This window comes from Lingula anatina, chromosome 8, assembly GCF_051362555.1.
Source record: "Lingula anatina isolate TDL-2025a chromosome 8, LinAna3.0, whole genome shotgun sequence".
Classification (NCBI taxonomy): domain Eukaryota; kingdom Metazoa; phylum Brachiopoda; class Lingulata; order Lingulida; family Lingulidae; genus Lingula; species Lingula anatina.
Genome location: NC_141774.1, coordinates 10,767,809 through 10,795,145, shown reverse-complemented (window position 1 = coordinate 10,795,145; position 27,337 = coordinate 10,767,809). Strand labels below are relative to the sequence as shown.

Here is a 27,337-nt window from a genome sequence, read left to right as displayed (position 1 = left end):
TTTTTTACCCCACCCCCCAAAACTAAGTTTACGCATGGCGATTTTCAGAGGGTCATATACCCACTAGTAGAGGCCCTATGGCTGTCAAACCTGTATGGGTTTGTAAAGGAACATTAAAAATATAAAGTACAAAGGAGATCCTCGTGGCCTTTTCTTTTGTTGGCGATATATTTTAATATTAAAATATCCGAAAATTGTAAAATTTGGATGCGTGTTGCTCTTGTCTTGGCCAGTAACACCTGCTCAATTACTCTAATCACGGCAGAATTGAACAATAGACTTTACAAGAATAGGCAATTGCCCTATAACAGAGCCTACCTTTGGGATTTAAACCGTCATATTCATATTTTGATGACTTGTGATAGAAATTTATGTAGCTTTGGTCAAGACATAAACCCTTTTCAACCTGCTACTTGGCCTCAAGTTTTTACCCTTTGCTCAATAGCTGCCATCTGGATTGTACACCTGGGAATGGTATTCCCTGTAACACTATAGCTTACAAAATTAATTAAAAATATTTTTAGCCTAATAAATTTAATTATTCAGAAAATAAAACGACAAAAAACCCACATTTTTCTTACATTTAATCATATAAAGAAAACTGTATTCTTTTAACATTTCTTTTCATCTACTACTTCAACAATTATTGGACACCAATCACACACACAGCTTTTAATCAATCAACAATGTTTCATAATGCATAATTAGAGGGTTAAATGAACTTACCGTAGGTGAGTGATATTTGACCTGGATTCCACATCATCGTCGGTGACAGAATAGGGTTCACATGAGAGATGCGCGCGCAGCTCAGCGTCATATTTCAAAGTAGTTGTAGTGTGGACCACAGAGTGACAGAAAGGTTCACGGGAAGGGAACTATCCCAGGGTGGGATGTGAACCCTATTCTGTCACCGACGATGATGTGGAATCCAGGTCAAATATCACTCACCTACGGTAAGTTCATTTAACCCTCTAATTCCACATCACCGTCTAGTGACGTAATAGGCTCCACATGAGACGTTCAAAGTGTGGTCCGAACACAACACCTTACAAGGTTTTTTGAAACCAGCAAATAAAGGCACAAACACTATGTGTTTAAATCAACATGTATTAACTGCAAAGAACAATAAACTTGTTTATCAAACAACTTGTAACAGCATATTTGATGCACAATAGAAATTCATCTGCACAATTTGCAGGAAACAACTCTAACTGCACAAGTTGCAGTTATAAACAGCATATTTAAATGCTCGAAAGAACTTCATCTGCACAATTTGCAGGTAACAACTGTAACTGCACAAGTTGCAGCTAAAAAAGTAAAATCAAATAAACAGTTTATAAAACATCTCCCTGTAAATCTGAATGTCCATGTCAAACATGTGCACTAGTGCCAGACAAAATCGCATCTGCAAACTGGCCCTGTTGAGTTATTTCTTTATCGTAATATTTAGCAAATGTGCAATCTTTAGACCAGCCTGCCGTCTTCAAAATAGTGTCTAATGGCACTTTAGCAAGTTTTGCTTGTGAAGATGCTGCACTACGTGTGCTGTGTGGAGTAAATTTCTCCATGTCTATACCAGCCATATTCATAGTTTGCTTAATCCATCTAGATATGGTAGATTTGGCTGCTGCCTTAAATGGCTTTACAGATGTTAAAAACAATCTTGTGATATTTCCTCTTAAATGTTTGACACGGTCCATGTATTCCATTAAGACAGTACATAAACATAATCGTCTATCTGGTGCATATGCTGTCACTGTTATTTCACCAATGTGGTGACCTGGTCTTGACTGCTTCAGTAAATCACCAAATCTAAATGTGACTTTAGACTTATTAATTGTGATGTTACGAATGTCAATAAGATGCAAGGATTGCGTTCTTTGACCTGTCAATAAAATGGTCAATGTCACTGCTTTCTTGCTCAGTTGTAAAAGATTAAGTTTTTTCACAGGTGAAAGTTTTTTGAGGTAATTCAAAAGCAAACTTGTGTCCCATATCACATTGTTCCTTGGTAATGCAGGTCTAGAAGTAAAAACTCCTCTCATCAGTCTAACCACATGAGGATGAGCACCTGCTGGACACTTATCCACCATAATAAAAGTTGAAAGTGCTGATCTTGCTGTATTAAGAGCAGAATATCCAAGTCCCATATCAAAGCAATGGGCTAGAAAATTTACAACATCAGTTACATTTGGTGACAGGGTATTAATGTTCCTCTCACTACAATATTGAATCCATCTGGAAATGTAAGATTCGTATTGCTTGACAGTTGTATCTCTCCATGAGGACATGACCAATTTGACAGCTGTTGGCGAAAATGCCATGTCTTCGAAACTTTCCCTGACAATACAAAAGCCATTAGCTGTAGCTTTGGAAGATGATTGTCCATGTTTTTGTGTGGGTGCCACAGCAATTCTTGCTTCCTGGGAAGTAAAAAAGGACAAGATATTAACATATGGCTCAATTTTGAAAACCATACTTGAGTTGTCCAATAAGGCACTACCACTATGATACTATCCACTTGATCAAACTCTATCTTGCTTAACATCTTTCCTATTAAAGAAAAAGGTGGAAATGCATAAGCATTTATCTGTGACCAGTCAATAGACAAGGCATCTGTTGTCATAGCAAATGGATCAGGTTTCCATGATACATATTTAGGTAGTTGATTATTCAGCCTTGAAGCAAACAGATCTGTTTCTGGTAGATAAAACTGCTTAGTTATATCTTTAAATACTGTTTGGTGCAACTTCCATTCAAGATTATCATGATCAAGTCTACTTTCTTTATCAGCTTCTACATTATTTTGTGATTCAATATATGCAACTGATAACCATATATTTTTTCCCTTGCACCATAACCAAATTTTTCTGGCCAAGTTATTTAGCGAGGGTATTTTCCCTCCCATTCGAGCAATATATGACAAAGCAGTTGTATTATCTATACACATTTTAATGTGAATATTTGTTTCATCTCGTGCAAAGCATTTTAGAGCAAACCATGCAGCTAATAATTCAAGATGATTAATGTGAAAAGTACTTTCAACTGCTGACCAGTTTCCTCCTGATGTGATGCCCCTGCATGCTCCCCCCCATCCTTTTTCTGATGCATCAGAATAAATAACTGATGAAGGGTTCCCATGTGAAATCAACTTAAAACTTGAATGAATATTTTGTATCCACCAAGTCAAGTCTAGTTTCAAGGCATCATCATTGGCAATCTGCAATTTTGCTTGAAAGTCTCCTTTACTAGCTTTTAAAGCTTGATTTTTTCTCATATCCAGTGACCTATAAAAAAGAGGCCCATATTCTACACCAGGAAAAGATGCTACCAATAATCCTACTACTTTTGCCAATTGTAGAATAGTTATACAGTCCTGCTGTAAGAGATCGGTACATGCCGAAAATATTTTATCTGCTTGTCTCTTGTTTAAGGACACTTGCATTTTTACAGAATCCAATGTAAAGCCTAAAAAATCCAACTTTTGTGTTGGTTCTAAAACAGACTTAGTTGGATGCACAGTAAACCCTGCTTGAGTAGAAACTTTAACTGTTTGCATCACATTCTCTCTGCAATCTTGCAAAGATTCTCCAACTAAGAGACTGTCATCAATGTATGGACAATTCATGTGACCTAATTTCCTCAAATAGGAAAAAATTGGTTTGGTAACTTTAGTAAAAACACGTGGTCCACTCGCCAAGCCATTTGGTAAAACCTGATATTCATACAAGTTCCCATCAAATTCAAATCTTAACAGTTTCTTGTGTTCATCACAAACTGCCAGACAATAATAAGCATCTTTCCAATCTATGGTTGACATAAAACACTGAGGTTTCATAAGATTAATGGCTGACTGCAAACTGGTCATCTTAAAATGATGATATACAACAGAAGTATTAAGTTTCCTCAGATTTAAAATCAATCTGTACTTTCCATCTTTTTTCTCTCTTAAGAAAATATTGGAAATAAATTCACCTGCACAATGTTTGACCTTTCGTATCACTTTCTTCTCTAAAAGTTGATGGATTTCAGTACAAATTATATCAGATTCTACTTTATTGAAAGCATAAGTCTGAGGAATTCTTGACTGTTGTGTTGATTGGTCTATTTCAATATTGATACCATATGAAACAGTATTCAGTATATACTTATCTGACGTAAGATTTGGCCAAAACTTTTTGCACTTTTGTAAATTACCTGCAGTAAAATTTGCTATCTCAGTGGCCAATTTATCTTTTAAAGCATCAATATATGATGACCAATTGATACTGACCTCTTTAGGTGCTTCATTTTTTCTCTCTAATCCCGCTTGGGCTTGCCTGCGTGATTTGGCCTTGATTTCTTGAAATTTCTGTAGCCGTTTTTTGAAGGTGTGTACTTTTGAAAACCTCTTGGCCTATATGCTGGGCGATTACGCCCATGGTAATCTTTACGGCTTCCCACTTTTGTTGCTACCTTGTTGGTTTCATTGATACCTTTCACAACCCCGGCAAAATCATCGCCAAATAACCATTCGGTAATGGGGGTGTCCGGTGAACAAACGTCTCTGTACTCCCTGTGCAAGTCTGGTTTTATCAGTTCTCTCCTTCTAAGGGATATCTCAATGCTGCCATTGGCAACAAACGAAAACGCATTTAATACAAGAGACAAACCAGCTGGAATATCAAATGACTCCTTTTTATTTTTAGCCTCCAGAAACATATTCGCAAGTTGGGCCAGAGGTGTGAGCGCTCTGACCACCCTGGTCTGCGCTTTCTGTAATCTAATATCTTTACCTCTGGTAGCAGGTAGAATTTTATTCCACACCTCTGTATTAACTTTGGGCACTTTCAGCCCACCCAAGTTCGCTGGAGGTGGAAACTTCTCCAACTTTTCCTTAATTTTCTCATCCGAAATTCTTTTTGACGTTATTCTATTGAGAATCTCCGCCAATTCTGGCATTATACTAGGAGATGTTGCTTCTTCGTCAATTAATTCTTGGGAAATCTTCTCAAGAATTATATTCCCTTCCGTTTCACTGTGGATTTCAGTATTAGTCAGTAGGTTGTCAACTTCTAAATCCATATCAAGCGACTCCTCATCGCTAAGAGCCAACAAATCGTCTTCGTCGACTTCTAAAGGACGTTTACTGTTTTCATTGATTTGTTTTTGCATTTGCTCCATTTTTTGGAGAATTTGACCCAAAAGATCGACATTCCCTCCATTGGAGGTGTCATTCGATGTGCTAGCCGAAGCACGTGGCGTCGGCACTTTCACCTCCTCGTTAGAAATCTCCTTAGACGCACTGACAACCCGTTTCGCATGTGTTTTTATCTCCTTGTCAGTCTTTTGTTTTGGTCTACTCTCTTTGACGATAACTTTACTGGTTTTTGAACCCGAATTTTCGGGCTGATTGTTACCTTCAGAATTTTTATCCGCCATTTTTGTCGGTGTCACTGTATAAAACTTTTACCACGCTTAATATACTTTTATTGCGCAGTACACTTGTGCGCATATAAATTGAAGCGCAGTAGCAATGTGCGCAAAACAGTGCTTGTAACAGTCTGAAACGCTAATCCCAACACATGAATACAGTAGTTAGCACGATTTCGTGCATTTATTGCGATAAATATGTATCAGTGTGTATTAAAACACAAATCACTGTATTAACAGTATGTCAGCAGACGTGCTTGAGCACTCAAAAAACTCAAAACACTGCAGAAATATTAATTTCATGCAGCTTGTAAATCCGCGTACGCTTCGCTGAGAAACGGCGCAATGAAATGACGCTGAGCTGCGCGCGCATCTCTCATGTGGAGCCTATTACGTCACTAGACGGTGATGTGGAATCATCTCTTTATTGGATCTTTAAAGTTTAAGTATAAATAAGCAAATTATTTGGAAGTGTAGCAAACAATTCAAATCTTTATACTGGAAAATATTTATTACCAATAACTTAATAAATGGGTGGAAGGCATTGTAACTGCCATTCAAGACTACTCCTGTCACCCTTAACTGAATAAGACACCGACAAAGTTTTGACTCAAGATTTAAGTGAATGTTTCAAAAAAAAAAAAGTAAGGTTGATTTTCATTCTACAAAAACATCAAAGTAATGTAAATCTATATTATCCAACTGAATCCCCTTCCTGAGAAGAATGAAGAAATAAGTTCAACTTCTGTAACGGTGTAATTCATGGATTATTCTGCACTACTCAGGACCAGGAACATATACTGCTGCTTCTAAATATTTAAGTCAAACTGATCTTTTGCTCCAAGGAATAAAAATATGATATTCCATATCAATATCTCAGTAAGATCTTATCCCATTTAAAGGTGGCATTCATGGATATCTTCAGTAAAATGAAACAGAAAAAGCAGACATGATCCTAGGTTTCAAAAAAAAAAATAATAATAAATAAATAAATAAATAAAGAACTCCGAACATTTATCATGGGACTCCTAAGCGGCCAGAGGTCCGGGACACCTTGAATTGAATTAAAAAATGCGGAATTCCACGTTTCTGGGGCAAAAATTCATGTCTTGTAAAAAAAGGTCACCGAAAAAGTGTCAGTTTTCATCATTTAATGAAGCTCCCATAAATTACTGTCCTTCCTTATGGGGGATCTCCTTGCTACTTGCTTGGATCATCAGGGCTGACATTAGCTATCTGTCAGGTCATTGGTGTCCTTCAACTGTAGATACAAATACTTGTTCAAAGTAGAAAAACATCAAAAATACATTTCAGTCTGTTGGGCAGTAAGTCAATCCTCTTCACAAAACTTCTTTTTCGGGTGCTTGGATTAATCACTTTATTTTCTTTGCCATATATCTGATTCCTGGCTGCTCTTTCTGACCAGTCTCCAAACATCTTCTAGCTAAAATAACAACAAAAATTTATTCTTTAATCTACTGAATGGTTTTAATTTTCAACCAACAAAATTTAACATGAAACCCCATTTTAGGCTACAACTAAGCTTTATTTCATATATATATATATATATATATATATATATATATATATATATATATATATTATTCATGTAATTGTGATATGATTGTTACTCTTTTAATCACAAGCAATGACCTACAAAAGCAGTATTATTTAGTTGTGAGGGTTCTGTAACTTGTTGCTCTTACAAACAAAAAAGTTTACACTGCTGATATGTACAGTACAAAACATAAGCTCTTTTCACTATATGTAATAACAAATTTGCTGTGGTTCTGAGGGTCAGAGATAGCAGTATTTAGATGATGACTTAGCTTCACTTGTCTAATTACTATGCATATTTAATTCAAACAACACAGATATCATACCATTATCAACCTTCCGTCTGTATGTGAATTCGGTGTGTTAATTAATTATAAAGATGTGACGAATGTCAACTTTTTAATTACCTGGGCCCAACGAACTGAACATCTTGGCTTCGTCTTCATAAAAATTTGAATACACTGACTGTTCATGAAAGCTCCCGCTTGGTCCGAGCAAGGGAAGTCCTACAATAATAACTTGGTCCGAAGAAGTAGTTGACGTGTTCTTGCAGCTCCCCAAAGGATCCACAGCATGTGACAATGCGCTGGACACACGACTGAGTCGAGCTCACTCTCCATTTCCTCTGATGATGACACTGCCTCTCATTAGCCTCTCACACTGCATGTAACTTTTAGCATCGGGAGGTGACCCCAATCATCTTAGTCGTATCTCCTGAGTATCGCACAACCTTTCCGTCTTTGTAACGGTCTACAGAACAACAAAGTATACGCTTTGCTGCTTGAAATTCGGGAAATCTGCAGTGCATTCATCGCACGTCTTCCACCACTGCTACTTGAAACTGTCATGGCCGCCTACACGAATTTAGTTTCGAATGCATGTTAACCCCCGTATTTGAACTTAGCATATACTTATTATCCAGGAATCAATAAATAAAAACTACAGAAGACTATTTCAGTTAATTAGTCCCTAACTAACGTTGAAATTAACTTAAACATTCTTGAATGCAAATCGAAACAGTAGGAAGCAAAAATGCTTTACGATAATGTAGCCAGAAAATAGAAGAATTTGCGTCGCTGTTGCAAAATTTGTAGGCAAAAGGCCACGCCAGTGTTTTAATTTATGGTAGGCCCCTTGTCCATATTTTCAGTAAATATCAGTGAAATTATCTAAGGTGCTCTACTAGTGGAGATATAAGGCTATTGACAGGGTGGGTATCTGCGGCAGTCATCAAGTGACCTCAAATAACCTCGGTAGTTTGTAACCATAGCAACGGATTTATGATATAAATCTCTGTCGTTATAAAGATTATATATCCATCTTTCAATTTTGGTATTGACCGAAGTAATGAGTTGATCACTTGATGCACATTTGTGAAGCAAACTTCGGTGAAAAATACACCACTCACACAGCTGAAAAGTGAGACGGGAGCCACGCGAGGCAGTGAAATATTCATGTGGCTGTATCTCGACAATAACGCAACGGAAAGCTTTAATATTTTACAGTTAAATTAAGGTCACAAAGGTGATTAACTGTGGGCAAAATGAGTGTATTCTGTGAGAACCCCACCTTGCCGCTTTTTGGCTGATTTGCCTGGTGGTTAGAAAAACTTGCACTTAAAGGTACATACGAACCGAGCATCGGTGGAGCGTGGATTCCCAGTAACACATGTAAACCACTTCTACTAGATTCTTATATGACTCAAGTAAATTTGACATGCCAAGGGATAAACTGAATAGATCACTTGATCAGCCATAAAAGACCTTTAGACTGCTACTTTTTTTAAATTTATGGTTGTAAATTTAACCTACTTCCGTGACCTACTTTCCTGCCCCATTGACATACAGCTTAGAATGCCAGCAGAAAAATCTGTTCAAACATCATTTTTGGGTAAAATTAAACAATGCCTTTTGGTAATTCTCTTAGTTATACTACTTGAACCTATATGCTGGCATTTGGTTGGTTTTTGTGACAAAAAATTGACTTTGTATGCATCTTTAAATGGTTTCACCTATTCAGTTACCAACTCTCTGAATACTCACCAACGCGAACCATGTTTCTGCAAACCTCACTTTCATATCGGCCAAAATCACATCTGCATCTTTATCTCTCCAGTTGCGCAAGAGGTGAGCCAGTTTGCATGCATGACCATATATTGCTAAGGCTTTCATGTATTCTTGTTTATTGAACCCAATGATGCCGTCTTTTTTCATGACCTCGATAACTCTTTTTGCTTCCTCCGCCTACACACACACAAAAAGACATCTATTTGGTAAGGATTTATTTTTGGTTTCTATCTTTGACAATTAAATATCACAATTTGCATTTTAACACTATTGTTGTACCTCAAAATCAAGGACATTCCTGTGGAGTGGTAGCAACAAAACTGAAAAGCAGTTAATATTAATACTTCTATTCTATACAGAAGAAGTACCACAAATAATGCAAACAGCTAATTTTTTAATTGTAAAATTATGCATCTGAAAATTTCATATTTTTTCCCACTGAAAATAAGGAGTCATTTCTGTATACCATGACCAAACTTTCATAAAAAAGTATCAGGCTTATATCAAAGTCAGGGTACACTATACCTGATTTCTGTCATTGTCAACCCTAATTTGTCTGCTGATCATGCTTAACAGTATATTCCCTCGAACAAGGTATTCATCAATTATCATAGTAATTTCACTGCAGTACACAATGGCTGAAAAAATAACATATTGGCTTAATGTGAGGCTCTTGTCAAGCATATAGATGTAGAAGTCAGATGATATGATTTATCTATTATATGCTACCCTCTTGATTTCATATCTTCATGACTTCTATATACTTTAATTACTTTGAAATGATCATTCCTTATCAATAAATATTAAATCAATTAAATCATATAGTATAAATATTGGTACTGATCTTGGGTTTCACGCTGCAGTAAAAATTTACAATATACAAATTTGCAAACATTTCTATCAGGCCTCCTGCAATACACTGTTCCACAAAAGCTGTTTAAAACAGTGTTGAACTACATTTTGCTTCCATTTAAATTTTATGTCTCCTCCATCTCAGTGTACCACAAACTTTTATAGTCTCATTCATAGCAAGAAAGAAGGCAACAAGGAATATTGTTTGTTTGTGATTTGGCCAAACCAGGCCGCTTTTATTATATAACTCCTCTATCCTAATCGTATTTACAATAATGACAATGTAGCAAATTGTTGCCTGTATTAAATGTTATGGCCTTAGGGATAAAAATTATATATCAAATATTCAATGAGACTCATCATCCTAAAAATTACCATGCGACGAGTCAGCAAAAGTTATTATTTACCAACAATTTTGCACAAATTTAATTTGTGGGGTTGCAAAGAGGCCCCCACTATGTCGAATATTCAATAACACTAGTTACCCTAAGCAGTGATTCAGTATAAGCTACGGTATTGCATCCAATTCAGCTTGTCTGATTGCAAAGGCGAGGCCAATGCATTGCCTATTGCAGGATTCTCAATACAAATCTACATAAGTACGGCATGACAATGCTGTTAGCGGGTGACCTAACCCCTACTCCCTTTTTTTTTTTTTTTTTTTTTTTTAAACAAAGGAAGGGGGGAGGTTCAGTTTTTCCCATATGCTGAAAACAGCTGGAAGAGTGAACTCTCTATAATTGCCATGCCATCCTAGCTTGCACCTTACTAGTTGATTACTATTATAGTTAACAGTTTTAAGTGGTTATCTGCGGAAGGGCAATTTCCTTCCGGTTTATAGTTATCAATGACTAGAATCAAATGTGAATGAAGAAGCAGAGTCGGGGATAACCTACACATGTATGTTCTAATACAACTGATCCCCTTATATTCCTGATTTCAACAAATGTAGAGATGGACCCGCAAAGCTTGCTGGGCCGTATTATGCAAAAAGCATGACTGGGTCTTAAAAATAGAGTCAAAATTCTCATACAACATGAAAACAGCAGGTACACAAGTTGTATTTTTGCAACACTCATGTCGCCACACATTGAAATGGCTAATAATCGTGTAAGCAAAAACCGGGAATGGAGCCTGTTTGGCCCCTAAAACGGTGTATGACAGATTATTATACAGCTGTTCCAATGACCTCTGCAGTATGCACAGATCAAAAATGGACCCGCAAGGCTTGCTGGGCCACTGTTCGTTATATTTAAAAAGTAATCTGAAAATGAACCCACTAAATCTTCATGTGACAATGTCACATACTCTTATAAAGGTGACCCAATATCATCTGAACTCGGGAGAATGTAATATGGAACGACGAGACTTGATATGTGGCTGGTGGTGGGCATTGAAAGAAGTCTATGGCAACAAGTGAAAAATCAAAACTCTTAACACCATATGTCGATACTAATGTTTGATCAACCCGCAAGACTTGCTGGGCTGATGACTGTCCAGTACAGAGGTAGCCTTTAAAGGACCTGTAAAGTCATGCGCAATGACTACCCACATACAATTTCTTCTCCCTTTCCTCTGGATTAGGAAGATGGTGTGGATGCTGCAATGCGTGGACCACAGATTGACATAAGCAACAGCCGTCCTTCAGTTGAAGATGTAAAAGTTTAACTTGTAAAAGACAAGACTCCAACCATTCGTTGCTCTAGACGAATACATCCAAAGATTTTACTGTGGCATTACTGGTAGGCGACTCCACCCATTCATTGCTCTAGATGAATACATCCAAAGATTTCACTGTGGCATTACTGGTAGGCGTCTGTGTACTGGCACATTCGCTGGGCAGTGGTGCTCTTGACAGGTATACAACACTGAAAAATCAAAGTAAAAACGCACGCAGTATGATGGTCAAATATAATGCAAGCAAAGTTCGGTCAGCAGAGGAGACAAATGTGGTATGAAGGAGGAGACGGGGATGGTGGTGGGTGAAATTTTTTGAACTGAAGATTTCAGTTGCAGATTTGAGATAACTTGTAGCTTGATTGTATCATACTCGTGAACAGAATGAATCAAGCAAAATGAGGCCAGGCAGTGATGCCCCATGGTATAAGTAGCAACATGTGCCTCAAAGGAGATTACCCCTCTAGGGCACAATTGAGCATGTGCAGAATGCCCATGTGCATAAATAAGCTCTGGAGATTGTTGTCGCCATAAAATGTCGTTTGACTACGCCAAACTTTCCTTTATGTCTCCTCCATCTCAGTGTACCACAAACTTTTATAGTCTCATTCATAGCAAGAAAGAAGGCAACAAGGAATATTGTTTGTTTGTGATTTGGCCAAACCAGGCCGCTTTTATTATATAACTCCTCTATCCTAATCGTATTTACAATAATGACAATGTAGCAAATTGTTGCCTGTATTAAATGTTATGGCCTTAGGGATAAAAATTATATATCAAATATTCAATGAGACTCATCATCCTAAAAATTACCATGCGACGAGTCAGCAAAAGTTATTATTTACCAACAATTTTGCACAAATTTAATTTGTGGGGTTGCAAAGAGGCCATAACCTTGACTGGTGCAAATGCACTGGGCAAGGAAAACCCCACAAAGGAAAGAATGAAGCAATCCAATGCAGCTTGGAGAACAATGAACTTGCACAAAAATAATGGCAATTAGTAAAAGGAAAATGAGTAAGTAAATGAATTATGAAAGCGTGCATGCACATACACAGACTTTTGATAGTGGGGAAAAAGATAAATAACCCTGTAAAGAAGGCATACCTATTGACCCGTCACAGTAGGGAAGAAAGTATAAATAAGTAAACAAATATGTCATAAAAGCATGCCACTCAACCCGACGTAGCGGGGAGGATAATATAAATAAATAAATAAATAAATATGTCATAAAAGCATGCCACTCAACCCGACGTAGCGAGGAGGATAATATAATTAAATAAATAAATAAATATGTCATAAAAGCATGCCACTCAACCCGACGTAGCGGGGAGGATAGTAAATAAATGTCATAAAAGCATGCCACTCAACCCGACGTAGCGGGGAGGATAATATAAATAAATAAATGTCATAAAAGCATGACGCTCAACCCGACGTAGCGGGGAGGATAATATAATTAAATAAATAAATATGTCATAAAAGCATGCCACTCAACCCGACGTAGCGGGGAGGATAGTAAAATGTCATAAAAGCATGCCGCTCAACCCGACGTAGCGGGGAGAATATAAATAAATACATAAATATGTCATAAAAGCATGCCACTCAACCCGATGTAGCGGGGAGGATAATATAAATAAATAAATAAACATCTCATAAAAGCATGCCACTCAACCCGACGTAGCGGGTGAGGAAAATATAAATAAATAAACAAGTATGTACTAAAAGCATGCCACTCTACCCAACATACTGATGAGGAACGCATAAGTAAATAAAGAACTATGTTGGAAAAGCATGCCATTAGTCCCGATGCAGTGGGAAATAAAATATAAATAAATAAACTGACTGTGGCATAGAAAGATGCCAGAAAAATTAAGTTGAAATGACATTAATGCTGTATGAGAAAATTAAATAAATAAATAAATAAATGAAATGGAGAGGTCTGAAACTGTGCAGCATGCATGGTGTATAAGGGGGCCTTAATCTTGGTAGGAAACAAATTGGATCTAAAAGGGCAGAATCTGTTTGAGAAACTGGTAAAGAAATGTAGCTTGACCTTGAGAAGGACAATTTGGTGATGAAATGAATGTATGTAAGGTCCTGTAAAGGCCGAAATCTACTTAAGAAGCTGGTTTAGAAACGAATGTGCAAGATGCCCTGAAAATTAGGAAACTGGTTAAAAAGGTGAACCTTGGCCCTGAAAAGGGCAGAATCTGGTTAAGAAACGAATGTGCCCTGAAAAGGACAGAATCTGGTTAAGAAAAGAATGTGCCCTGAAAAGGGGCAGAATTTGGTTAAGAAGGAAGTGTACCATAGCCTTGAAAAGGTCAGAAACTGGTAAAGAACACAACGTACATAGACCCTGAAAAGGTTAGAAACTAGTAACAAATGTGAACCTTAGTCCTGAAAAGGACAGAATCTGGTTAATAACGAATGTGCCCTGAAAAGGACAGAATCTGGTTAAGAAGCGAATGTGCCCTGAAAAGGACAGGATCTGATAAAGAAGTAAATGTACCATAGCCTTGAAAAGGTCAGAAACTGGAAAAGAAGACAACATACACAGACCCTGAAAAGGTCAGAAACCAGTAACAAATGTGAACCTTGGTCCTGAAAAGGACAGAATCTGGTTAAGAAACGATTGTGTCCTGAAAAGGACAGAATCTGGTTAAGAAGAGAATGTGCCCTGCAAAGGACAGGATCTGATAAAGAAGTAAGTGTACCATAACATTGAAAAGATCAGAAACTGGTAAAGAAAGGTGAACCTTGGTCCTGAAAAGGTTAAAAAATGAATGTGCCCTGAAAAGGACAAGATCTGATTAAGAAGGAAATGTACCATAACCATGAAAAGGTTAGAAATTGGTTAAGGACACAACAAACATAGACCCTGAAAAGGTCAGTAACTGGTAGAGAACACAACATACATAAACCCTGAAAAGGTCAGAAACTGGTAAAGAAAGGCGAACCTTGGTCCTGAAAAGGACAGAATCTGATTAAAAAACGAATGTGCACAAGGCCCTGAAAAGAAGTACGTGTACCTTGGCCTTGAAAAGGTCGGGATCCGGATAAGAGAGCAAATGTGTATGAGGCCCTGAAAAGGACAGAATTTGTTTAACAAACTAAAGTGCACAAGGCCCTGATTATGAAGGAAGTTTACCTTGGTCCTGAAAAGGTCAGAAACTGGTTAAGAAAGTTACGTGGATGAGGCCCTAAAAAGGTCAGAAACTGACCTAGAAAGGAAGTGTACCTTGGCCCTGAAAAGGTCGTGATACAGTTAAGTGACCAATTTACATGAGGCCCTGAAAAGGTCAGAGTCTGATTAAGAAAAGTGAAAGGGGGGGGGGGGGGGGGGGGGGTTAGTTCAACTTACTGAGAGAAATTCTTTCTGATGGGTCCATGCTTATTAGGCTTAAGTTTGTATTGCCCCATGTCCGAAAGGTGTGCTCCAACCCGAGTGGCATTCAGCAAACAAAGTGAAAAATGATATTGTTACCACTATTATCATTATTATTATTATTGTCACTATTATAAGAACTAAATCCTCGATGATTGAGGGAACTAGTGAATGAAATGCCCTCTTAAGATGCTTGCCCAGTTGCCAGGGTGTACATCTGGAATTATGTCAGACTCCTGTCTTTGTATGTCTTGTATGTTATCATGGGGTACACTTTACATGAAGGTTTGAATCATGGTCTTATTTACTACCGAGGAGACTGAATTTCCCAGATGAAGCCGTTTATTTTGTTTTTGGAGGATTTCTTTATTTACACTCAAATATACGGCAAGTTGTCATGTTAGCCTCTAAAATAACCGATGCCCAAGATGATTATTAAATTGAGGTATATTATAAAATGCGTTCTTCTATTTCAACCACTGGTCCTAAAAACGTTAGGATTTCAAAAGCATGTCTAAGCTAGTGTGCATTTTTGAAACTCAGATATATGTATATAATATATAATATATAAATTTTATGTTTTATCTTGTTGTGAGTTCAGATGTATAACTTAATAGTCGCCACTGAATTGTTGAATGATTAAAGGAATTCAGTCTATTTCGCCAGTAACTCGTAATTCCTGTGTATTTGTTCATCTTTATAGCTCGTATTTATCTTTAGAGAACTACTACTAGGCAGCTGTCAGCCTTTATCACTATCATAACAGGTGGCCAGGATGTATTTGCTATGGTGAGGGCATAATTACCCTCAGCAGTAGGGTCAGGCATTGTAAGCCTCTATCAACTGCTTAATTAAGGGACCAGCCTCACTTAATAGGCCATAGAAGGGTCGTAAAGCTGGGTTGTAATTTTAATTTAAATCAGAGAACAGGAGACTTTTCATGGAGCCTTGTGACTTGAAAATGGGTCAGGAATACTAGACATGTTTATACGATTAACTAGGGTGGGAAAGTTTTGCAATATCCTACTGAAAGCTGAAAGAGAGAAGTCCTAAGAAAATGGACAGAGGTTATTGAATATGATAAAAATGAAGGCACTGTGCTTCAATAAGTATTTAAATCTTCCATATCTGGGGGACTTGTAATACCCATGCAAAATTATCTTGCTTACTGAAAAGTGAAAAGCTAATAACTATTTACTTCTCTGACTTAATTAAGATGCTCTATCAGTTGTAATGCCCTAAGTAAGTGAACCCAAGTAGTAGATATGTGTGGAGGGTGGGAGTTGATATAAGACCACAAATTTTCTTCAGAAGACTTAAAGACAGAGCTATAAATGTGAAACTCAATGATAAGTAAACAGTAGGTGTAAATGGTAACTTCAGTGCTAACAAAAACGAATAGTTGATGAGGAAAGGAGGGTTGATTTTTGGATTGAGCTGGTTTATAATGATGTGCAGGTCAGACTGAGCAAGATACTCTACTTTGCTAAGGTATCTACCCTGAACAGTGAAACGCCTGACGAGGAATATGATAGAAGTGGGAAACTAAAAGTAGGTAACTGAATCGGCAAAGCATGTGCCCATGTGATATCAAATAAATTTTGGGACGTTGCGTCCGCCTATGTCTTCAGGTGACTGGAGATTCTACACGCAAGGACCCTTAATTTCTTTGTGCAGTCGCAGTGACCGCTATCCGAGTAAACAAGCAACACCTGGATAAAGAACGTTTTGTCAACTGCAACTGCTAAATAGCTAGAGAAACTAAAACTTACCGCATTCATGTAACAGTCAGCAATTGTACTGTTGATCCTTGCTTGAAGTTGTGCAGAATCTGTCACTGTACGCTTCAACAGATCGAGTGAACTGCTGGAAAGTTCTCATAGAGGTAAAATGAAATTTTTTGAACTGAAGATTTCAGTTGCAGATTTGAGATAACTTGTAGCTTGATTGTATCATACTCGTGAACAGAATGAATCAAGCAAAATGAGGCCAGGCAGTGATGCCCCATGGTATAAGTAGCAACATGTGCCTCAAAGGAGATTACCCCTCTAGGGCACAATTGAGCATGTGCAGAATGCCCATGTGCATAAATAAGCTCTGGAGATTGTTGTCGCCATAAAATGTCGTTTGACTACGCCAAACTTTCCTTTTACTTGGTTAAAAATATCACAATGTCTCAATGGAAACTAAAAAATAATGTCACAAGAAATAATTGATTCAGTTAATTTTACACCCTGTGGTTCAGCCAGGTCAGCCCATTGAGATAAAAATTTCGTCATTTAAATAACAATTAATATTTTTAAATGCATGAATATGACATGGCCATATTAGGTGATGAACTATTCAAAAGAATGGAGAGGCCTATTTTCAAGTTTTACTGTATTTTCAAAGTGTAAAACTTTGGTTGGTAGAGAATTGTCTTTCAACAAAATTTTCAAGACTAACTAAATGTTCACGTTTTTACCGTAGTTAATGTAAGTGACAGCCAAAACAAGAACAATATTTGCTGCTTCCATAAAAAACTAGAGGATCAGAGAGGCGATACCGCCTCTGAATATTGCACCACCAGCTGGAGCAAGCGCATTCGTATAGACCCCCACATACACAAAGTAAGGGACACAGCCACCAGTCTTGTGCTTGACAAGCTGTAAAAATGCAATCAACAAGAATTTTCAAAATATGCAAAAAATATATATAACTTAAAATGGTACAATCAAAGTGAATTCATCGTAAGGTAGGTCAAAGGTCAATTTCAAGGTCACAGTAAATTGCCAGTATATGACTTCCTATTCAAGTTTAATAGTAACTATGGACCTATCTCTGCCAGTTTTGGAGATAAAAGGGAAGCAAAATTCGCAAAGTTCAGTACATGGTGAAAAGTAGGCCAAAGGTCAATTTCAAGGTCACACTTAGATTGCCAGGATATGACTTCCTATTCAAGTTCAATAGCAACTATGGACCTATCTCTGCCAGTTTTGGAGATAAAAGGGAAGCAAAATTTGCAAAGTTCAATTCATGGTGAAAAGTAGTTCAAAGGTCAATTTCAAGGTCACATATAGATTGCCAGTATATGACTTCCTATTCAACTTCAATAGTAACTATGGACCTATCTCTGCCAGTTTTGGAGATATAAGGGACTAAATGTTATAATTTTGGAGTTACCATAATGTGCCATAAATTTCCTACAGAAAAAATTAATTAAAATAAAGAAAAGGTCATTTTGGTCAAAATTCTTGAAATGGGAGGTGTTCTGAAGTTCGAGATGTTCAAATTTGATGATATAATGTCATTTTTGACCACAAGTTGTCTGCTTTGCCAAGCCTTATGTTTTATTTTTCTGGAGTTCAAAATTTATTATCCATAACTGTACTGCACATTTTGCTTTCACCACCAATGTACTTTTTGATACAGCGTAACTTTGGAGATAAAAGGGAAGCAAAATATGCAAAGTTCAGTTCATGGTGAAAAGTAGGTCAAAGGTCAATTTTAAGGTCACATTTAGATTGCCAGTATATGACTTCCTATTCAAGTTCTATAGTAATTATGGACCTATCTCAGCCAGTTTTGGAGAAAAAAAGGGAAGCAAAATTTGCAAAGTTCAGTTCTTGGTGAAAAGTAGGTCAAAGGTCAATTTCAAGGTCACAGTAAGATTGCCAGTATATGACTTCCTATTCAAGTTCAATAGTAACCATGGACATATCTCTGCCAGTTTTGAAGATAAAAGGGAAGCAAAATATGCAAAGTTCAGTTCATGGTGAATAGAAGGTCAAAGGTCAATTTCAAGGTCACAGTAAATTGCCAGAATATGACTTCATATTTAACTTCAATAGTAACTATGGACCTATCTCTGCTAGGTTTGGAGTTAAAAGAGAAAGAAATTAGCAGAGTTCAGTTCATGGTGAAAAGTAGGTCAAAGGTCAATTTCAAGGTCACATATAGATTGCCAGTATATGACTTCCTATTCAACTTCAATAGTAACTATGGACCTATCTCTGCCGGGTTTGGAGTTAAAAGAGAAAGAAATTAGCAGAGTTCAGTTCATGGTGAAAAGTAGGTCAAAGGTCAATTTTAAGGTCACATTTAGATTGCCAGTATATGACTTCCTATTCAAGTTCAATAGTAACTATGGACCTATCTCTGCCAGTTTTGGAGATAAAAGGGAAGCAAAATTTGCAAAGTTCAGTTCATGGTGAAAAGTAGGTCAAAAGTCAATTTTAAGGTCACATTTAGATTGCCAGTATATGACTTCCTATTCAAGTTCAATAGAAACTATGGACCTATCTCTGCCAGTTTTGGAGATAAAAGGGAACCAAAATTTGCAAAGTTCAATTCATGGTGAAAAGTAGGTCAAAGGTCAATTTTAAGGTCACATTAAGATTGCCAGCATATGACTTCCTATTCAAGTTCAATAGAAAATATGGACCTATCTCTGCCAGTTTTGGAGATAAAAGGGAAACAAAATTTGCAGAGTTCAGTTCATGGTGAAAAGTAGGTCAAAGGTCAATTTCAAGGTCACAGTAAGATTGCCAGTATATGACTTCCTATTCAACTTCAATAGTAACTATGGACCTATCTCTGCCAGTTTTGGAGATATAAGGGACTAAATGTTATAATTTTGGAGTTACCATAATGTGCCATAAATTTCCTACAGAAAAAAATTAATTAAAATAAAGAAAAGGTCATTTTGGTCAAAATTCTTGAAATGGGAGGTGCTCTGAAGTTCCAGAAGTTCAAATTTGATGAAATAATGTCATTTTTGACCACAAGTTGTCTGCTTTGCCAAGCCTTATATATTTTTTTTTTCTGGAGTTCAAAATTTATTATCCATTACCGTACTGCACATTTTGCTTTCACCACCAATATGTACTTTTTGATACAGCGTAACTCGAAAACCGTATGGAATACAAAAAAACGGAGACCACCTCCAGTGTTGGGCTTTACATGCTCTACAAAATGCAAAAAAGAATGGGTCTCTAGTGTTAACGGTTCCCGAATTAGAGACAGTTTTCAGTTTCGGTATCTTATGGCCGCTACTCCTGTGAAAATGCACCGATTGACCCCAAATTCACGGAGATGAAAGATGACCTGAAGGGTAACAACTTCCAATAATATTATTGGTTAAGTCTGTGTGGTGTCTGAATAACAGGGCAAATAATTTTTTTTTTCGTAAAAAAATTAATTTTTTTGAAAATTTTGGCCCGTTTGACCTTGAAATAACGATCCGGATGGGACTAAAACCATGTGTACCGCCAGCGCTAACGCTGGTGGTACAATTATACCTATCAATTCTATTTATTTGAAAGTTGACAACAAATTTTTGACTATTCCAAATTTATATCAATTCCCCCATGTGCAACCAATGGAGAGAGAAATTTTGAAAAAATTAACAAATTTACCTTTGTGAAGATCTTTCAATGCCATTAGATAATGGCCCTCACCCTGGAAGATAAAAAATAATGCAATTGGTATAAAAATCATTTTATTGCAATAGTCACAAAACAGATGGTTCAATAGACTTGAAAAAGAATATTTTAAATAATCTTTTCAAATCACTGATTAAACCTTTAAATGCAAGTGCAGACATACATTAAGCATGTAAATTGCATAATTACAGACAGGCAGATAGACAGACATATAGACAGACAGACACAATTACACACTACAGACAATTCCAAAGATGGCCAAAAACATATATGAATATAAAAATCTCTCAGGAACATACCATCATCTGATAACAAAGACAGCGATTAAAATAAACATTTGCCAGCAGGGGGGTGATACAAATGCCTTTCTGCAGGTGGAATTTCTCCACATACTCCAGTGCTCTGCTTAGATGCTCTGCAGCAACATCAAATTCCCCTCTTTTAAATGGTTCTTTGCCACGCTCCAAATACACCATAACCTCCTCCTCATATTTGGCAATCTGCAAAGAAAAAAAATCAAATCTATAAGAACAAAATACCCAAGACCTCAGACCTCAGACTACAAATGGGCTCAAGTAAAATTAAAGGGAGGGGGGTCATTTTTCTTAAAAATGTGTTCTTTAATGTCCACCATTTGTTCTGTGGGACAGTGGTTGGAAAGACACTAGTAGCCCAAAGAGCTGGTTGACTGTCTGTTTTTACGAACATACCAAGACTATAGAAGCCTATTCAGAACAGCTGACTAACAGATCCATGGATCAAATATGGCGACCCAATTCAAAGCTCACTGCTTAATTCCCAATTAGACACTGAACAGATTTCCTGCAGGGATAACACAACAAGCATTCAAGTGGGTCGGCCATATTTGATCCACAGATCTGTTAGTCTTCTGTTCTAAATGTGATTTAAGGTAAAGTAGTAAATACCTATTTCCATGTCTTTTCTGATATTCTCTACTTACTTCTTCGTCATGAGCTTGTGGCTGTTCTGGGGATATGGGCTGAGCTTGCCTGAAGATGTTAATTTTAAAATGAGTTTTACAAAATATGAAACCTAGAATCTCTGCAAGGCACTTCTAAGAAACTCTGACAGTTTAAAAAGCAAGCTGGATTCTTATCCTTACGTACACTTTTAGACAAAAATTTTTGTATAAATGATATTGAAACTAGAGGATCAGAGAGGCGATACTGCCTCCAAATATTGTACCACCAGCTGGAGCAAGCGCATTCGTATAGACCCCCACATACACAAAATAAGGGACATAGCCACCAGTTTTGTGCTTGACAAGCTGTAAAAATGCAATCAACAAGAATTTTTAAACTATTGCAAAAAATATATATGGTACAATCAAATTTAAGTTCTTCGTAAGGTAGGTCAAGGGTCAATTTCAAAGTCACAGTAAATTGCCAGTATATGACTTCCTATTCAAGTTCAAGAGTAACTATGGACCTATCTCTGTCAAGTTTGAAGTTAAAAGAGAAAGAAATTAACAGAGTTCAGTTCATGATAAAAAGTAGGTCAAAGGTCAATTTCAAGGTCACACTTAGATTGCCAGTATAGGACTTCCTATTCAACTTTAAAAGTAACTATGGACCTATCTCAGCCAGTTTTGGAGATAAAAGGGAAGCAAAATTTGCAAAGTTCAGTTTATGGTGAAAAGTAGGACAAAGGTCAATTTTGAGGTCACATTTAGATTGCCAGTATATGACTCCCTTTTCAAGTTCAATACTATGGACCTATCTCTGCCAGTTTTGGAGATAAAAGGAAAGCAAAATTTGCAAAGTTCAGTTCATGGTGAAAAGTAGGTCAAAGGTCAATTTTAAGGTCACATTTAGATTGCCAGTATATGACTTCCTATTCAAGTTCAATAGTAACTATGGACCTATCTCAGCCAGTTTTGGAGATAAAAGAGAAGCAAAATTTGCAAAATTCAGTTCATGGTGAAAAGTAGGTCAAAGGTCAATTTCAAGGTCACATTTAGATTGCCAGTATATGACTTCCTATTCAAGTTCAATAGTAACTATGGACCTATCTCTGCCAGTTTTAGAGATAAAAGGGAAGCAAAATTTGCAAAGTTCAGTTTATGGTGAAAAGTAGGTCAAAGGTCAATTTTGAGGTCACATTTAGATTGCCAGTATATGACTTCCTATTCAAGTTCAATAGTAACTACGGACCTATCTCAGCCAGTTTTGGAGATAAAAGGAAAGCAAAATTTGCAAAATTCAGTTCATGGTGTAAAGTAGGTCAAAGGTCAATTTTAAGGTCACATTTAGATTGCCAGTATATGACTTCCTATTCAACTTCAATAGTAACTATGGACCTATCTCTGCCAGTTTTGGAGATAAAAGGGAAGAAAAGTTTGCAAAGTTCAGTTCATGGTGAAAAGTAGGTCAAAGGTCAATTTCAAGGTCACATTTAGATTGCCAGTATATGATTTCCTATTCAAGTTCAATAGTAACTATGGACCTATCTCTGCCAGTTTTGGAGATAAAAGGGAAGCAAAATTTGCAAAGTTCAGTTTATGGTGAAAAGTAGGTCAAAGGTCAATTTTAAGGTCACATTTAGATTGCCAGTTTATGACTTCCTATTCAAGTTCAATAGTAACTATGGACCTATCTCTGCCAGTTTTGGAGATAAAAGGGAAGCAAAATTTGCAAAGTTCAGTTCATGGTGTAAAGTAGGTCAAAGGTCAATTTTAAGGTCACATTTAGATTGCCAGTATATGACTTCCTATTCAACTTCAATAGTAACTATGGACCTATCTCTGCCAGTTTTGGAGATAAAAGGGAAGAAAAATTTGCAAAGTTCAGTTCATGGTGAAAAGTAGGTCAAAGGTCAATTTCAAGGTCATAGTAAGATTGCCAGTATATGACTTCCTATTTAACTTCAATAGTAACTATGGACCTATCTCTGCCAGTTTTGGAGATATAAGGGACTAAATGTTATAATTTTGGAGTTACCATAATGTGCCTTAAATTTCCTACAGAAAAAAATTAATTAAAATAAAGAAAATGTCATTTTGGTCAAAATTCTTGAAATAGGAGGTGCTCTGAAGTTTCAGAAGTTCAAATTTGATGAAATAATGTCATTTTTGAACACAAGTTGTCTGCTTTGCCAAGCCTTATGTTTTATTTTTCCAGAGTTCAAAATTTATTATCCATTACCGTACTGCACATTTTGCTTTTACCACCAATATGTACTTTTTGATACAGCGTAACTCGAAAACCGTATGGAATACAAAAAAAACTGAGACCACCTCCAGTGTTGGGCTTTACATGCTCTACAAAATGCAAAAAAGAATGGGTCTCTAGCATTAACGGTTCCCGAATTAGAGACAGTTTTCAGTTTCGGTATCTTATGGCCGCTACTCCCGTGAAAATGCACCCATTGACCCCAAATTCATGGAGATGAAAGATGACCTGAAGGGTAACACTTTCCAATAATATTATTGGTTAAGTCTGTGTGGTGTCTGAATAACAGGGCAAAAAAATTTTTTTTTGTAAAAAATTTCATTTTTTTGAAAATTTTTGCCCATTTGACCTTGAAATAAAGGTCAAAGGTCAAATCCAAGGGTATATTTGAAATCTACACATATGACTTTTGGAAAGCCGTCTATAGAAATTTTTCCCATAACCCCTTCCGTAGGGTAGATAATTAGCATTTAATTTTGCCATTTTTAGACAAGGGTGCATTGCAATGAGTGCCACACCCAGACCCCAATACCGACAAAGCCCAAATTTTACGTGGAACGAGTTGAGATTATAGGTGACCTAAATCCATGAGATGGGTACGGGGGCCCTTACCGTCTAGGAGGAGAAGCGGTAACGGTAGCCATCCGGCGGAGCCGGCAGAGCTGGCGGAGCCGGCGGAACGATCCGGTCGGGACCGAAACCATGTGTACCGCCAGCTCTAACGCTGGTGGTACAATAACAGAGGTGTTAGAAATTTGTGAAAATCATTTTTACTTACAGTTCTTCCTTGGCAGGATCTTCCCCATTGTTCTTTAATAATTAAATAACAAAAAATCTTTAAAAACACATTTTAACAAATTCGTATTGTTCACTCAAAAAATAAGAAAAAAGAACATCAATGCACCAATCTTGCAAATAGCAATGTTTACCACAATATGTTAGATATATAAAGCATTAAATCAAAGTAAAAAAAATTAAATAAAAATACAAATTTTTTTTTTACATAAAATTATTTTATAAAAAAATTGATATCATCAATCAATAAACCAAAAGTAATTATAAGATGGTTATATCAAAGAACACATTCAAAAAAGCAGACTGAAGGGCAATTCAGAAAAGATGATCAGAGTACTAACTGATTCGCCAACTAAATATGGCCAACCCCACTTGTAAAGCAATGCCACTAATTCCATGTTGGTCCGTTGCTGCAGGGGCCTAGCAATTAAACCTTGACGCCGAGATTTAATTTGTTTTATCATCAGGAATCAGTGGCATCGCTTTTGTAGTGGGGTCAGCCGTATTTAGTCAGTTTGTACTTGAATCATCCATCATACTTCTGAATGCCCTAACAGATCCATGGATCAAATATGGCCGACCCACTTGAATGCTTGTTGCATTATCCCAGTAAGGAACCTTTTCAATGTCTAATTGAGAAGTAAGTGGCAAGCTTTTTAGTGGGTCACCATATCTGATCTGTGGACCTAGCTGTTAGTTCACTGTTCTGAATGTGCTCTAAGGCCTCATTCACAACAGTGGACTATGTAGTCGGTGGAATAAATATGGCCGCCTCACTTAAATACTTGTTGCGTAATCCCTATGGGATTCTATTCGGTTAAGGAGATCACTAGATGGCAAACTTTAAAGTGGGTCACCATACTTGATCTTCGGACTAGTTAGTCAGCCACTGTGAATGCAGCTTAATTAGTAATTTACATTCCCACAAACCTGTTCAGAACCAGGTGTTGTACTGGGTCCTGGGTTAGCCTCCACATCTCCTGCCACCAGCAACAGTAGTCCTATTAACAACAGCAGTCTCAGGCCGGCTGACAGGTACCCTTTAACATCAAATTTTTTTTAATAATGTGAAAAACAGAACAAAAAAGTCCATGTGGGTACATTCATGTCTATTTAAGGTTGCACTTATTTAATTTTATGGATGACATTCTCTGGAGACCCTGAAACATGTGCACAAGAGTGAAAAAAATGTAGTACAAGGCAGCAAAGCTGTCAAATGTACAGACAAAAAACAGAAAATAAAGATGCAAAAAAGGTCATTTTGTCAATTTTGATGCAATAATAAATAATGCTTATAATAGCACTGTCAGTCAACACTGAATTTTAATCTTGCACAACAGGTAACATGGTCAATAACAGGAGCAGACCCAGAGATATTTTCTGACAGTATTACAAAGTATCTATGTTGATCCATCCTCCATTTTGATGGTCTTCCAACAGAAAAAAATAGATACCAGTCAATATAAACTTAATAACCTGACTGTCTTCCGGAAGACCCAGAAGATGGTCTCAATCCACCCCTTCAATAAGATTACAGTTTCAGGACCATGAGAGTTCAAATTCACATTATGAAAGTCTCAATATTTGAAAAATGATGACAGTGCATAAAATAATATTACATAATGTTTAAAGACATAAAAAACAATACAACTGCTTATGTAGAAATACAGAAAATGTGCAGAGCCCCAGGCAGATGAGAGTTAAAAGTCACAAATGCAAGTGTTTGAGAAAAAATTATAAAGGAAAACAACAAAACTAGAAAAGCACTTTGAGAGTGCAGACCTCTGCCAAGGCAGCAATTGTTGATTATTATTGATAATTGATTGATTATTGATCCGGACCACCACCAAAAATTAATCATTGTCCTCTTTGGCCCACTTCCGACAGTTCCTGAAAATTTCTGCAAAATCGGTCCATAACTTTTTTGTGTTATGTGGATGACAGACAAACAGGGGTGAAAATATAACCTCCTTGGCAGAGCTTGAGGTAAATATAATTCCAATGAAGATGCTATTCAAACTTTTAATCTTCCAGTTTGGTATATATATATATTTAAAACTTATTTGCAATATTAAACAAAATTTACCTGCATAATTATCACTGCTTCCTTATTATTAATCTAGCAGAGAGCTTTACCTTTGGGAGTTTACAGGGAAATATCAACAAGTGTGCTTTACGTAATCTCATTTAATGACCTATTAAAGCAAATGACTTTATAACTCTGAAATTAATCTAGTGATACCCAAGGGTAATTTACAGACTGACCCACTCAAAGGTCTTCAGGCCCATAAGTCACACCTTAAGAAAAGCACAAAACCATAATGCCCAAAATAGGAGACTACCAATCCTGATGCAATAATACATTATGTTTAACTGCACAGTCAACATCAACTTATGCACAACAGGTAACACAGACAAAAGTAAAAGCATAAGGCTCCAGGCCCATCAGAGTTCAAGTTTATACTTAGAAAGTGCCAGAATGAGAAAAATGAAAATTTCACAAAAAATGCATAAATACAATAAACATGATAATCCAATAGAGCTGGTTTTCTCATGAGCTGAAGGCCAATCCTAAAAATCGTACTTGTAAGTTTAAAATTATAATAAGTGGCACAGTTTTCTTTTCATAATGTTTGCAGTAGCAATGCAAAAATATTGTTGTCAATTTTGATGTAACATTACATAATAAATTATAGAATAATTATCACCAATCTTTGATTATTGACAATAAATAGCATGGACATGTAGAAAATTTGATTACCATTCGGCTTCATGTCCATGGGAGCTCCGAGTCCCACAATAATTATGCCAAAAAGATAATGAATATTTCACTCAAATGTATAACTTCCAGAAAAAGAAGCCAATTAGACTGCTTTTCCAACTCATTCTGCATTTTAGTCCTGTGTTTCTTTTTTAAAGGTTTTACAGTCATAACACGGTTTTCCCATAATGCTCATCATAGCAGCCGCACCAAAA

The 27,337-nt window shown here is 36.7% G+C and overlaps 2 protein-coding genes across 2 annotated transcripts in view; both read right to left on the bottom strand.

The window, feature by feature from the left end:
* Window positions 1-27,337, bottom strand: part of LOC106176738 (3'-5' exoribonuclease HELZ2-like) — a 64,217-nt gene that overhangs the window by 33,036 nt on the left and 3,844 nt on the right. Inside the window, exons 3-9 of the mRNA XM_086994172.1 lie at window positions 25,292-25,401; window positions 24,345-24,376; window positions 21,337-21,385; window positions 20,675-20,875; window positions 20,349-20,391; window positions 9,561-9,673; window positions 9,012-9,212 (exon numbers count right to left, since the gene is read on the bottom strand). Coding sequence (XP_086850298.1) covers window positions 9,012-9,212; window positions 9,561-9,673; window positions 20,349-20,391; window positions 20,675-20,875; window positions 21,337-21,385; window positions 24,345-24,376; window positions 25,292-25,401 — 749 coding nt within the window. The remainder of the gene's footprint in view (window positions 1-9,011; window positions 9,213-9,560; window positions 9,674-20,348; window positions 20,392-20,674; window positions 20,876-21,336; window positions 21,386-24,344; window positions 24,377-25,291; window positions 25,402-27,337) is intronic.
* Window positions 1,094-5,615, bottom strand: LOC112042656 (uncharacterized). Its single transcript, XM_024077528.2, has 2 exons — window positions 4,274-5,615; window positions 1,094-2,423 (listed from the first exon to the last, which is right to left on the bottom strand). The coding sequence occupies exon 1, from the start codon at window positions 5,419-5,421 to the stop codon at window positions 4,300-4,302; it is 1,122 nt and encodes a 373-aa protein (XP_023933296.2). The 5' UTR covers window positions 5,422-5,615; the 3' UTR covers window positions 1,094-2,423; window positions 4,274-4,299.